The 15,740-nt window shown below is 39.6% G+C and overlaps 1 protein-coding gene across 2 annotated transcripts; it reads right to left on the bottom strand.

The window, feature by feature from the left end:
- Positions 1-684: 684 nt before the first annotated feature.
- Positions 685-2,742, bottom strand: LOC125747127 (proenkephalin-B-like). 2 transcript variants are annotated; one of them, XM_049021924.1, is made up of 3 exons: positions 2,603-2,742; positions 1,937-2,092; positions 685-1,551 (listed from the first exon to the last, which is right to left on the bottom strand). In XM_049021924.1, exons 1-3 carry the CDS (start codon positions 2,612-2,614, stop codon positions 952-954), a joined length of 768 nt encoding a protein of 255 aa, XP_048877881.1. In that variant the 5' UTR covers positions 2,615-2,742; the 3' UTR covers positions 685-951. The 2 variants fall into 2 exon arrangements, with proteins under 2 accessions (XP_048877881.1, XP_048877882.1); XM_049021925.1 differs by having other exon boundaries at positions 2,649-2,739.
- Positions 2,743-15,740: the final 12,998 nt, after the last annotated feature.

Consider the following 15,740-nt stretch of genomic DNA (forward strand, 5'->3'; position numbering starts at 1 on the left):
GAAGATATGTTTTTGTGTATAAAGTAGACCTAATCGGGGCAGTTTCTAGCTGTCGTAAAGATCAGGGGCTAATCTAAATTTAAGTTTTGGACTTGTTATACTCTCATGTTTGTGAGTTCAATCCTGTGAAAAGCAATTTGTGTATTGTTTGTCATGTTCTTCCTTCTAACGTGTGTTTTTTTCTGGGTACAAAGTCTATATACACATAGTTCTAATAAAATCCACAGTGTACTTCTTGCTTCCTGGTAAATGTTCTGGATAAAAGGAAGGTTAGATTTAGAAAGTCATATAGTTCTTCGGACATTTAAATTGTTTCTCTTATGCAAGTATTTTAAGAACTTATTTTAAAACATTTAATTCTTGGTTTAATGGATTTATATTTGGGCATCAGAGGGTGATATGTGTAATGTTTTGTAACTTACTCTGAAAGTGGATGTATACATTTTAAAATAAGCATTGTATAACAAATTATTTACTAAGGTTAACATTTTTTTGCGACCAAGGCAAGTCAGAAGAATCATGTTTGGCACTTGGTTTGTCTGTTACTGCAGGAATATCAACCAAAGCCGTATTATACTGCATACTGCACTGTCAAACACATTCAGATACTTGCAAAATGTACACTTGCTTAATTTCTATTTTCATATTAGCAACATTTTCAACAAAATTACTTGAAAACGGAAGTAAAAGCACGTCAGTTTATTGTGATTAAACAAGCATAATTAATTTTAACATACATGTGCAAGAAAGAAATTTTCCATTTACATGTAACATTTAAATATTTAACCTTAATCTTAAAGAATGTACTGAAACACAGATACAAGCTAATGTCATTGCGACCCCCCACAGCCATAAAGTGCTTTTTCAAGTAAGAGATTAGGGTTAATAAGGAACACTGAGAATTTTGGTACATTTGCAATAATCGCTGACAGTTATAGTCCCAACAATGACCTACGGATCAAAGTTATTATAGGAGTTTGGCTCCTCTTCCGATCGAGGGGAAACTTTGAAATGGCGCCTGAAAAGGCCGCCGTACCTCTTCTGATTGACAAACTTCAGCTTAGGTCGGATCCTTCGCAGGAAACCCCCGTAACGCTTCTGCAGCACCCCTCGGCCGTCCTCCTCCCCGCTCCTTCTTCCGCCAAATTTCCGTACGAAGCCCCCGTATCTTTTCATCTTGCCCGATGCATCGCGGTCCAGCTCCGCTCCGTCCAGCCGCTGCGGTACCAACTGTCCGATATCAGGCACATCACCTTCTCCGGCTTTTCTGAAAATCCTGCTGTATTTCTTTGCTTTGCGATAGTCATTTTTCTTCGAGACGAGGTTGAATATTTTATTTTTGTCTAGTTTTTTAAGAAATCCCCCGTATCGCTTTACTATCGGACCCACCAATGTGCCTCGCAGGTCTAACGATTCCGATTCAATCGTATCTTCATTATCTTCATTCATTTCGTTTAACCCTGTTGAACTGGTAAAGAATTCCAAGACTCTCTGGCATTTGTCTAACTCAGAAGTAGGTGGCAAGATGCCTTCACACTCCAAAGTGCAAGCCTAAAGCATACAGGGAACGTCATCAGTATTACTCTCAACTCAACACACAATATAAAATATTCTCAGAAATACTGCGAACTTGAAGTGTATACGCAACAGATGACGAGAAACAATGCCATTAGGAGAACAAATGTATATTATGAATGAAAGTTACCGATTAGTTCTGATAAATCTCTGTCGAACTTCATTAGCCTTTTTTGTTGTTAATAAAATAGCCTTTGGTTTTCATTAATTCTAATGACTAAATACACCAAAGTTTCTACTGACAAAGTAGGCCTGCTGTTATTCTAGGGATTTTAAATGAAAAAAAATTGCAACAGCATTTTTGTTGAAGTTTAGCTGCAATAATAAATACCGTAACTGGAACTGGTAGCAAAACTCTTACCAGTCTATCAAAGGAAAAGTCCACCTCGGAGATTAGCTGTGCGCAGGTTAAACATTGAGAAGAGCAGTTTTTCTGGGCGGCAGACGGTAATCCCAATGAGAGCACCATCACTAGAAGGTACCAGTCCATCCTCAGCAGATCTTTATCTTCTGCGTACTGAAACAAACAAATAAATAAGTAGCTACATACAGAATTGATAATTATAATGATGATGATGATGATAATAACAACAACGGACAAATGTACAGTCCCTGGTGGCGACGGTAAATTCTACTCTAATTATAGATCAATGTATCTTCTATCGTGTAAAACAAGGTTCCCCTTCACTATGCACAGAATTATTACATTTTCTAGCTTTTTGAGGCTTTTATGGTTGTTACACATAACGACAGAAAATTTCGAATTTGTTAAACTCAACACATATTAAGCTGATTGTAATATCAGTAACAATGATGACTGCCTTTCTTTTCAAAACTGCCGTTTATGCAACTGCTTTCTATATAACTATATAACTATATCTATATAACTTCAAATGCAGTTTTAACGTTAGCCACCATTCTCTATGTGTATTGAATAAAATCAAACACGTCAAACAAAACTGTTACACTTTGCTACATTATAAAAACTACGGTATGATTTCTAAAAATAAAAGGAAACAACTGTTACCTGAATGTTCATAAAATGTATGTATCCTGTTCAAATGACAACTCACTTGCTATAAATGAGAACTTCCTTCTTCCCTGTCAAGATGAGTTTCTCAATGCATTTTACCCACTAAGTTGAGATTGCGTCCTACCTTCCTCCTGTCTTGCAATAATACACGCTGTCCTTGTACTTTTATTGAAAAAGAATGAGTTATGTCATCAAGGTACATCAGAATAGCTCATTTCAGAAAGCCAATAGGAAAGGTCGTTTGTGCAGCTCACGTCCGCGGGCGATCGCACACGCCCACACACACGTCTATTCTTTTTCAGCCTTGGCAAGACAATGGCGTATTTGCACTGTCCCAAATTATTATTGCCCATGAATCAGTAATATGTTTGAGTTAACTTTTCGCTCCGGAGCACCAAGATCATGAATTGTACCTTTAAAATACTGGGGTCTAAACTGTTACCCTTTCCTAATTGTGCCCCGTAATGGACCGTAGTTACTGGAGTTGGTAGAATAAATCCTGCAGACTTAATATCGGTGTTTTCAGTGGTAGGTACGGACATGATACTACTGTTTTATGGAGCCATTTAAATGTATATCATATCCGTTTTTAAGAATCAAGTCTAGGCTTACTTTAGGCTTACTGTAATTTTGAGTGTTTTGCCTTTTCAGTCGAAATTCAGAATAAAAGCGATAAGTAGAACTTTTAAATAAGTAAATAAGTAAAATAAAGGTGCAGTTGTTCTTCCAATTATTATTAAAAACAGCAAAGAGGCAAGCCTAAAACATTATTTAAAATATGTGTATAATACATACAGTATTCAAACATGAACAGCTTATAGATGTGAACCAGCTCCACTTTAACAACACCTTTGTCGAATCGGCAGCCAACAGGAAATATGAGAAACTTAAACTTCACTCTTCACTGTTTTTCAGCTCATCATCTCTCTCTCTCTCTTTTACTTTATGCAAATCTGATACTACCTGCTCTGAGAGCAGTTTTATAGAACTCCCAATTAGGACTCCTTACCCATGACTGGACGATTCCTGGTTTGAATCCTGAGACTGGAAGAGGTCCTTGTGCAATGTCTTTAAGTCCCAGTCCCAGGGGTGCTGCACACTGTGACCCCCAATCTTGCCGTCAGCTGTACATGTGTTTCCCAGATAGGACAGGAAAAGGCCACAATTCCATTCTATAACTGCATGGAGTCTACATGGGTTGGGTATTGTGAGGCTCAGTACTCTCTGTGCTTGTGGTTTGAGCCCAGTCTCAGCAGAGCAGTCACATATCCGTGGGCCCTTGAGCAAGGCCCCCAGGTCTCCATGCATCGCGAGGTGGAAGCCCCTTTGCTGTGACCCCCCCCCCCCCATGTGTTTCTCATGGAGATCACAGTGGGGTGAAGTAAAAAGAGAATTTTACTCAAGGGATAAGTGATCACTATTCTCTTCTATTCTCACCTGTGACAAAGTAAAAGGCTGTCAGTAATTTCTGATTAAACCGCGCTGTCTTATTTAAAAACGCACTTGCTTGAGAGCGCAATATACCTACAAATCCCCAGCTGAGCATCACTTGCGAAATCCTTTAGCTAAACCTCTGTCTAGTTAAGTTTATAGGTTCTGTTGAATGTCGATGCACTTGATTAGCAAGTGGGTGCTTGCTGTTGGACTGTCTTACTCGGACTGTAAGTTCACCTCTTTCTTGTGATGCTGTTCATTTCTCCACATATTAGCATGTGAACTGGGAATCTGAGCGGCGATGAGTTGAGCATGAGCTGCCAGCATGACTTCATAAAGGATTTTAAAACACTATATTAGATTTGGATGATCGCTTAGTAATGTCTAGAATCAGAACTCCGAGTAACTGATTCAAGAATAGCTTCTTTCCCCAAGCCATTCATATTAACAACATAAGAAATTTACAAACATCCATCCATCCATCCATTTTCCAACCGCTTATCCTACTGGGTTGCAGGGAAATTTAGAAACGAGAGGAGGCCATTCGGCCCATCAAGCTCATTTGCGGAGAACTCAACTAACAGCTCAGAGCTGTTAAAATCTTATCTAGCTCTGATTTAAAGGAACTCAGGGTTTTAGCTTGCGCTACATTAGCAGGAAGACTATTCCATACTCTAACTACACGCTGTGTAAAGAAGTGCTTCCTCAGATTCATTTTAAAATGTTCTCCCGCTAATTTCCACTTATGGCCAGTATTTCTAGTATTCAGGTTCTAGTATTTAAACTAATATTGAAATAGCCATTTGGCTGCAGGACCAGCCAATTTTGAAATAGCCATTTGCCTGCAGGACACCAGACCTGTTAGAATGTTATACACCTGGATCATGTCCCCCCTTAGTCTCCTTTGCTCGAGGCTGAACAGATTCAGCTCAGCTAACCTCGCCTCATAAAACATTCCTCTAAGACCAGGAATCATTCTTGTAGTCCTACTGTATGTTGCACCCTTTCCAAGGCAGCAATGTCCTTCTTAAGGTATGGTGACCAAACCTGCACACAATATTCTAGGTAGGGTCTTACCAAGGAATTATATAATCGTAGTATCACATCCATTGACTTAAACTCCACACACCTAGAGATGTAACCCAACATCCTACTGGCCTTGTTAATTGCTTCCCCACACTGGCGAAAGTGGGACATGGAAGCATCAACATACACACCGAGATCTTTCTCATAATCAGCTACCTTTATCTCCAGGGAACCCATAAAATATCTGTACTTTATATTTCTGTTCCCTGCATAGATTACCTTACCTTACATTCATCTATGTTAAATTTCATCAACATGCATCCACATTTCCCAGGACAGTGACCCCCAGGGTATCGGCACTATATTCCACTGTTACTCACTTTATCAGCCACTTCATCAGCATATTGTCTAGTTTTTGAACCATTTTGGACTGTAACGTTTTCATGGTCTTGCATTGTTCTGTCTTGAGTATTTATTTTGACGTGTGGCCGAACGAGTAAGTATTCCAGAGGCCTGCATTACAAAGCGGGAATTCTTGTTTAGCCAGATAACTTGTCAGATTTAAGTACCCCAGTTTTAATGGCCTTTATTTTTGTTCACGTACATTTAGCCCAGATTACCTTGAATCCTACAAGTTATCCAGCTAAGCAAGAAATCCTGCTTTGTAATACAGACTCCTTTTGCGCACGACCAATAAATCTTGAATGCTGTGTTATTTGTACTGTATGTTTTAATTAACAATAGCTTATTTTCTACAGTAAAATAAACGAAGTAATCTCCAGAATCCTCGCTGTTTTATCTGGAAGATAATGGCATTTAAAAAGTCTCAGCTTTCTTAAATGTATAGTCCTACTTCACGTCTCCATGAGCTGCTAGAACCGCATATTATAGCAAATAAATGAGTTAAGTCAGTAAGATTTCCTGGCATTCGCATTACTGACGGTCTGTCCTGGCCCATGAACACCTCAGCAGTTATCAGCCAGCAGCGCATGCATTTTCTTGAGGAAACTCAGGATGCATAATCTGAGCGAATGGCTGCTTGTGTCCTTTTACAGAACCACCATCGAGAGCGTCCTAACTCACGGCATTGCAGCGTGGTACACTGGGTACTCAGCAGCAGACCAAAAGGACCTCCAGAGGACCAGAAAACATTACTGGCTGTCCGCACCCCTCCCTCACCAATACTGCGAACAGTCACATTCTCTCCAGTGCCAACAACATCATCACACACTGTTTCCACCCGCTACCAAACAAACAGAGATAAAGTCCTTTTTTTTCTAAATAGCACTTTATTTCAGCACTTCATCCCGCATTTTGTGGCTCATAGCCATTTTTATAGCATGAGTTGTTAGTGTACTTTTAAGGATGTATTTATTTGTTTATGTTTCATTATGCACTATTTTGGAGTTCTTAATTTTCCTGTACTACCAAATATAATGACGATAAAGGCATTCTATTCTATTCTATTCTGTTCTATTCTATTCTATTCTATTCTATTCTATTCTAAACAATAATAAACAATCAGCTTGGAGAAGTAGCTCCAGTGGTGCAATTGGTTAGTGCCCGGTACTTATATGGCAGTATCCAGCTGAGGTCGTGCATCTTTTTGTATAACGTAACGGCTTCAAGAGCGCAGCCCTATTGTATACAAGTCTGGTATCACCAGACACCTGCAGGCAAGTCCAGTTGGTCCTAGAGCCAGTTACAGTGGCTGCCTAGGACACCAAGTTCTGATGGGTCTCCGATTCATTGGTACCGGCGCCGATGCTCAGTTAGGGTGTTAAATCAGCTAGGACTGGTACTGCCTTCAAGACAGCAGAGGGTAGGTTCTCCACTTTTACACCTTAAGTCAAGGAAAGGTCAAAGGTGATACTAATAACATATTATTATTATGTGCCATCAAGTCAGTTTTGTATACATGTCATTCCTCCAGAACATTTTGTCTCCCACTTAAATTGCATTCTCCATATCTCATTATTTTCAAAGACCAAAAACTGTGCGAAAATTATAATTTTGTACTGATTTATTATACAGTATACGTACAGACACTCCTGGACACAAAAAAAAAAAGATTAAATAACCTGTTTTTGAACTGGAGCTAATTGATGGTTTCTGTTAATTTAATTATAGAAGGAAAGCCATGCAATCCTGCTCCATCTTCCCCAGGATCACGACCCTTGTCAGAAAAGAAAATGGAACTAAACTGTAAACTGATTACTGATTAATAATCACCCATCACAGCCGATAAAGAAACAAGATCAGAATACTTTTTATTATCGTGAAGGAAATTGCTTTTAATTACAGACCGTATAATACACACTTACACAAAAAGACGAGAGTAGACAGTACACTGTACCACATACAGCGATTTCTAACTATAAGTAATAATAAAATATGGAGATGGTTTTAAGTGTGTAAATGTAAACACAAGTACAGTATTGTGGTGAAACATGTACACATTTCACAATAATGGTGCCATTAACTTTCTTAATGCAAGTATTTAAATAAGTTTATTATGATTATGATTATTTGGGTTTAAATGTCTGTATACTGGGAGCGGCATGGTGGTGCAGTGGTTAGCACTGTTGCCTCACACCTCTGGGACCCGGGTTCGAGTCTCCGCCTGGGTTACATGTGTGTGGAGTTTGCATGTTCTCCCCATGTTGTCATGGGGTTTCCTCCGGGTACTCCGGTTTCCCCCCACAGTCCAAAAACATGCTGAGGCTAATTGGAGTTGCTAAATTACATGTGTGAGTGAAAGGTGTGTAAGTGTGCCCTGCGATGGGCTGGCCCCCCATCCTGGGTTGTTCCCTGCCTCGTGCCCATTGCTTCCGGGATAGGCTCCGGACCCCCCCCACGACCCAATAGGATAAGCGGTTTGGAAAATGGATGGATGGATGGATGTCTGTATGCTGAGGACTACAGTAGTTACTGTAACACAGCACATTTTCCAACCACACCTTCATGCACAATTACATTTAGCCTTGTCCTCTATTTTTGTCTAATTTGGCATCTTTTTTACAACAATCTTAATCTTGTTTATTCGTATCTTTTTATGTTTTGTTTCTCTATGATTACATATTTCCCTTTACAGTGAGTACAATCCTGTTAGCAGGTGGTAAAGGCAGTTTATGCATGTCACACATAAAACTTTAAACTTGAAGTCTAATCAATATCGGTGTGGGCAAAACGTATTCTCACTAATAATGTGAGAATTGTGAAATTGTGAATCTTTTCAGAGGCAACCAAGTGAACTTTGCGTTTTATGGAATTCCCAAAATGTATATTTTGCTGTGAATGACTTTGATCTGGGTTGCTTGTTCAAAACATTCTGTATGTTAAAATACTTCAGAAACAAAAAAAAACCCTATTCACTGAGACATGCTCATTAAAATGTTAGACATGCATTTAGGATGATTAATTGTGTTTACATCAAGCATTTCACGCTCAGAGCTCCGGTTCACTGTTCATTCAAGAGTACTATTATAACAACATCTGAGAAAAGCTTCAAAATCACATGTAGATAACTGCAGTTTCCTGATCCAGCTTTGGTAAATTATCTCTGACGGTCAATTTGATCTCTTCTTACTGTGGGTGGTTACTAATGAGGCTAATTGGAATTAGGTCTGGACTGAGGCATAGATCAGGTGGTTTGTGACATTGCTGACTCATTTAATTCCTACTTAACTTAATTATTAGGTTCCAAATGGAACACAAAGAGACATCAGGTAGGCATATATAAAGTTATGGTTTTTCTATCAATAATATTTAATGTAGTTAATATGTATTTTTATTATTTCTCTTTATTTGGGGGTTGAATTCAACATCACAATACCCATCTTACCTTCTACATTTATATTTTATATAGGAGATGCTTTTATCCAAAGAGACATACATTTTTAGAGAACACTGAGACTTAGAGATTCCTTGAAATAACTTGGGATTGCCAGCCTTGCTCAAGAACCCACTGGTCAAGTCATTTTGCCAGTCGTGGGATATGAACCAGAAGCCTTCCGCTTCCCCTCGTAAGCACAGCAGCCTAACCAACTGAGCCAAAGACCCCCCTCAGGAGTAAGAAAGCATGCAGTCAGGCAAATCTGTGACCCTAAAATGCATGTAGCTTGTGATCGTGTTACCTGAAGTAGATTAACGTCAAGATCAGGATCTTAATTGCCACTCGACCAAAGCCAAAGTGTTACAGACGGGGACGCCATGACAATAGACAAATACGAGGTACGCAACAAAGAATGCAAGCGGTGGCTGCACACTGTGTGTGTGTGTGTGTGTGTGTGTGTGTGCCCCTGCAAAAAGAACCCCACCCCCCATGACAATTTGAGGCTTGGCTGTCAGATATGTTAAGATTAGTTTGTAGCTTGTGGAAATTTAAGTATCAAAATTAATCACAATAAAAGTTAATATAGGAACAATATAGGCAACATACATCTATACAAGGTGGCTGCACTGAACGTATTTAACTCCAGACTTTCTGCACATTGGATAATGCATTATGGAAAATGGATGGATGGTAAAAATTTTAAGGAAAGCAATTATAAATGCCAGCAGCCCTGGCTAACTTATTGACCTGCCCAAATGAAGCATTAAATGTATATAATAGTGCTCAAAAGATCTATTTTGAATTTTCGACTCATGATTCAAGGACAGGAAAGACTGATTTCTGATGGGATCATCAATTTAGCTCAGACTGTCAGTCTATTGCAGTATTACTAACTATCCCGAGTGTCATCCATGTGCGTTTAATAACCTTGTACTGAACCCCCAGACCTCTTCCATCCTCCATCTGCTTGTCCTGGCCATGGATCTGGGGGCATGAGTGGAGGGGCGGTGATGTTGGAACTTATTCCAGCCAGCACAAGGTATCGAGCTGCCAGAGTAGCACATCTTCATATTGTTATCGAAGAAAAGACTGGGCTTTCTATACACTGTGTGTGTGTGTGTGTGTGTGTGTGTGTGTGTGTGCAGGTTTGTAATTATATCTTTGTGGGGACTCTCCATTCATTTCTATTGGGAAAACTCTAATCCCAACATGACGACCTTAACCCCCACCCAGCCCTAACCGTAACCATAAGTCACCAAATAAAATATAAGACTTTTGGGATTTTTAGTTTTCTGATTGCATTCACAGATCTTTGTGGGGACCTGAAAAATTGACCCCACGATGTCAAAATAACTGTTTTATACATTGTGGGGGACATTTGGTTCCCACATCGTAATATCAAGCTAATTCACCCACCCACCCATACACACACACAAACACACACACACACACACACATGCATTATATTGAGCAAAAACCTATGATGCTGCTTTTTCCAGAAAGCAAGAGAATCCTTAAAACACACAGGACACTGGATAAAGAATTTTATTTTTTAAAAATGGGCTTTGGCTCTTTTTGCCACTTTTTCAAAAGGACAGCTATTCCTTAAATGTTCGATTCAAATGTGTTAACAACATGTCACAAATATGGGAAATTTATTTACTTATTGTCCTATAATATTCATTTAAGAAGTGAGTCAAAACCTTTATAAAGAGCAGGAATGACTCATAATCTGAATCATAAGCACTGGGGCAAGGTGATGTCGCTCTCATTCTCTGTTTGAAAAAATCATTAAAATGCCCTCTAACGGATTTTAGTCAGAATTACATCAACAGGAAGAACCAATATAAACACTTCTACTAATTGGTGATGGCATTTAAAACAATATAAAATAATATTTTGTATGGTTTAGCATAAAAATCCAGAATTATAACTTTCATAGAAACAGCACTTCCCTCATTGATTAAATGCAACTAAAATATTTCTTATTTCAAAAGTTTCAGAGTAAAAACTAATAGACAAACAAGACAACCAGATAAAATTTTAAAGGCCCAACCTCAAGCCCCCAGTATTGTACTGATAAACAGTTTATTTTAAATTGTTGCATAGCCTGAAATTGCAAAGAAATGTCCCCTGTATTATAATAGAAAATGGCCCTCAATCAATGAAACTCAGTTATCTCTGATTGCTGTAGTCACGTATTAAAGATATATAGGGTCAGCTGGGAAGTGTAGAGGTAATTCTAAGAAAGCTGAATCAATTTGACCCAGACAGTCAAATGCCATTATGATCTGTTGCAATATCGCGTAGCTTTCATATTGCCTTTTTGTCCAGTGTTCACTAAGATAAACTGCAGCAGGGGTGGCCAATCTTTCCACAAAGGGCCGGAGTGGATGCAGGTTGTTGGGATAACCTGTAGGTCAGCTGTTCAATCCCAGGTGTGAGGACTCATCAGCCAATCAGTCCTCTAATTAGTAATCAGTTAGGGAGTTGCAGCGAAAACCCACATACACAGCGGCCCTTTCTGGATAAGATTGGCCACCTTTGAACTACAGGTTCACCGTCATCCTTAACTGGAAATGTGAAGAGTGTGAATGGATCATGTCAGCCTCTCTCAGACTTCATCCCCCTCCCTAAGAATATTCCATTTTGCAGATGGTACTCTTCAATACAAGAAGTACATACGCCTTTAGCATTGCAAGTCTTTGTGAGACTTTGATTACTGTCACAGTAGAACAGAGAAACAAAACTGAAGTTTAATTTGATCATGAGTACATACATTGTCTCAGCGTTGAGTTCACACCTCAAATCAGTCATTTTCTGTATGAATCATACCGTTTACAGTGCATCCACAATTTGTTTGTACAACATCAGATCCCTTATTACAGTATATGACGTTAAAAGCTTACAAGAAAATATATGCGTACGCTTTAAGCATTTCATACAAAACATTTCTATCACATTTAAAAAGAAGCCATCATTCAGGGCTGAAGGTGCTGTGAAAATGATGTCAGCTCATTATATTATTCCAGTGCATTTTCTTAACATGGTCTCTATTTAACGTTGTCATAGAAACATAAAATTCATGCAAAGAAAATGCCGGAATGTGTCTCTGAACCTTGGGATTTTTTCCACAAGCAGAAAGGTCACACAGCAACATGCTGAGCCTAGGAGAAGGAATCTGTTTAGCAGATAAATTATTACAGTGTTATCGAAATAAATGCAATTTCAAGGCTGTTTTTTTAAAGTGATATTTTAATCTAATTAACTGCAAATGTAGTGGCATAAAGGCAGTAATTCAACATGATTCATTTCACAAAGTAGTCAGAATGCACTTCAGAAAAATCAAAAGAAACGAAGAACATTAGCAGAATATCAGGATTAACAAAATAATTAGTTGCAGTGAAAGAGGGATGTTCTTTAGGATCCAGATGTTTACCTGTGATTTTGCCTTTGGTGTGTGGAAAGAGGGGCAGAACAGTAGGCCCTTGTTGTCCCATACACCTAACTGACCACCTTCCCCATGTACAACATCTCCACCAAGCAGCTTTTGCAGATATCAGTACCAGTGTCGGTCAAAAAACATAAACATTTTCCAGTCGGATATTACAGCAACAAATTATGGGATGTGCTTATAGACTTGGTCTATTTATATTGGAGATGCACACATGTCCACTTCTACTTGATTTTCTCTTTTGACCTTGAGAATGATCACAAAGGAAGGCCTCAGTCCTCCTCCGCAGCATGACCAGCATGGATGTCATACCCTGAGTTATGATCTTTCTTTTCTTGCCGTGGTGTACGAAGCCCCGGCCTGAAGGTCCACACTGGAAAGTGTTGAGATTCTTGTCAAATTCTGGGCCACAACCGTCCTGGAGAAATGCCACAAAATTTTAAACAAAGCACCAGTTTCTTTAGTAGGTAATTTCCATCAAAGTCATGAAGGTCATTTATACCAAAAGAGGTCTTTATCTCGATTAGGGACATTTAGTGATGTTTATGCAAAACCAGTACAGCAGTATTCTTGAAGCAAGGCGCTACATCTGAGCAGTTGTGCCATGCAAAACCAACCACATATATTCAGCAACAGTGATAAAGGATTGTGTTGGCAGCGGGTGATCAATGGATAAAATGTGGAAGAAGGCATTGGTACCTTACGAAGAAAACCTATGGGCGGAAAAATAAGATAAAAAAACAAATAAAGATGATGCACGTTATAAAGAGACAAAATCATCTAGAGTACAGAGATACACATTATTATGAACTCCTATTAAAGCAAGCTGGCAAGTGGAACTGGAACAGAGACTGTGTCAAAAGCGACCTGTTCTGGAATCAGACAGAAATCTTTGGTGCTATACCTGATTTTTCTTATTAAATCATCCCTTAAAATGACTGAAAAACAAAGTCTTCTTAATATAATTCTGTATACAAAAGCATTCTTCAAATAAGCCATTACATTTTTTTGTCCTTGATTCCAGGCCACAGTTGTAAATAAGAAACATGTTCTTAATCTGTCTTGCCTGGTTAAATAAAGGTAAATAATAAAATAATAATAAAAAGCTAAACATATTTGTTCATTTCATCTTGGACTATTATGGTAAATGTCAATTTGAACTTGCTGCTTTTGAATGAGCTTTTTAATTTTTATTTGCTACAAGATTAGGCTTGAGTCAAAACCCGTGAGCATGACACATCAATATCTGTGCACAATATCTAGACCAGTTAACGCTAGTTTCTAGAAAGATCTATTTTCCTTAGTTTTCTTGTATTTGTTAGTTTTCCCGTTGGTGTTGCTGGCGGTGTAATCCTCACCGGTGGTGAAATGTGATTATGGGGCCTCTTGTCGACACTGAGGGATCCTGCTGAGCCCTAACATTTTGTGATTCGTCTGCTCCGGCGGCATTTGCTGCTTTCAGGGGAACCAGGTTCATATCAGGTCTCTTTATCCAAATCCACTGGGCTCCATGAAGTGCAAGAAGCGGTGAAGGATTGCTGCCCCGCATGCCTGATCAGAATATAAGCCCTCTCCGGTGATGGTCGAGGAAGCGGTCTCTCAATGGATTTTATGCTTTTATGATTTTGTTTTTTATTTATAGTCACAAAACAAAATGTATGACATGGTTGATGTGTTTTTGGTACCTTTTTCTTTACTTTCAATTTGCTTTAGGTGCCAGGTTTTCGTCTGTTTTTACATACTGAATGTGCTAACCTACTTTTCCCCAACCCGGTCCTCAGGGACCCACAGATGGTCCATGTTTCCGCTCCCTCCCAGAGTCCTACAAGAAGCTTGGAGGGATCAAAAACATGGACTGTCCGTGGGTCCTTGAGGGCCGTGTGGCGAAATACTGCCCTAAAATACTGCAATTGCTTCTCCATCATCTCCTATTTCCTGGAGGAAAATTTCAGCGAATGGTACCACCTGCATGTGAGCAGGAATCGGAGCTAGAGGATTGCGACCTTTGGATCTTGGCGTTAAACCAATCGTTCCACCTCTCAGAGAAATCATCAAGTGGTAGTCCCTGTCAGAACCAGCAGCAGGAACAACATGATCAGTGACCTCCACCCAACAAACAGCTAGGAGACTTGCAAGTTGCAAGTAAATGCCTGTCTTCTTCTTTTTATCTGAAATTAAATCTCAATCCCGCATTAATACTAGTAGATGCCAAAAATATTGTACTGCATCCTTGCTTTAATACATGATTTAGAAGGTGTGTCTTCCCTTAATGAAGCTTTTTTTTTTTTTTAAAGCATTTGTTGCTTTGGACTTAATCACAGGCGAGAGAGCAATTGTACCCCCTACTGGTCAGATGGAAATGCTCCTCGATAGTGTCATTTGTATGTTGCGTAGTACTGCACAGTTTGACAGCCTGTAATGAATAACTGGATCGGCTGCTTCACCTTGCACCTACTGGGAGAAAATCCTGGAGTCACCTACAAAGTAAATGCTTGGTTTTATAATTGCTGTCTAATGCCAGTTGTCGTAATTATGTCTCTTGTTTGGTTGAGCCAAAGATATTTGCTAGTGTGATACCAGGGGTGTTAATCTGTTTATTCTAAAATGTTTTTTACCCCCCCCCCCCCCCACATAAAGGTACACTAATTAGTTTAAATAACGTAGGTCATGGGGGCGGCATGGTGGTGCAGTGGCTAGCACTGTTGCCTCATACCTCTGGGATCCGGGTTCGAGTCTCCACCTGGGTTACATGTGTGTGGAGTTTGCATGTTCTCCCCATGTCGTCGTGGGGTTTCCTCCGGGTACTCTGGTTTCCCCCCACAGTCCAAAAACATGCTGAGGCTAATTGGAGTTCCTAAATTGCCCCTAGGTGTACATGTGTGACTGCATGGTGTGTGAGTGTGCCCTGCGATGGGCTGGCCTCCCATCCTGGGTTGTTCCCTGCCTCGTGCCCATTGCTTCCGGGATGGACTCCGGACCCCCCGTGACCCAGTAGGATAAGCGCTTTAGAAAATGGATGGATGGATGGATGGATGAATGTGGGCCATTTCCATCAAACCTATTACAAGGGACTTAGTCCCCCCTTTCATAAATCTTTTGTGATGCTCCTGCATAAAAGAATATAGACTGACGTTTAAATATAACGTATAACTGCGTCCAGTGGTCGGCAGATTAGTCACATGACCTTTGGGCCCATTGGACCCTTAAGTCCGCCCCCTACAGGGCCGGTATATGTGTGCATGTCTTAAAGGGGAGCAAGATCTGATATGCAAACAGTAAAAAATGTCTATGATGAAAAGCATCAAATACTTAGTGTAACCTTTTGCACAATTCTAACTCTTCTGAAAAAAATGTTTGTTATAGTTTCTTATACTTTTAACATA

Source organism: Brienomyrus brachyistius, chromosome 8, assembly GCF_023856365.1.
Source record: "Brienomyrus brachyistius isolate T26 chromosome 8, BBRACH_0.4, whole genome shotgun sequence".
In the NCBI taxonomy this organism is placed as follows: Eukaryota; Metazoa; Chordata; class Actinopteri; order Osteoglossiformes; family Mormyridae; genus Brienomyrus; species Brienomyrus brachyistius.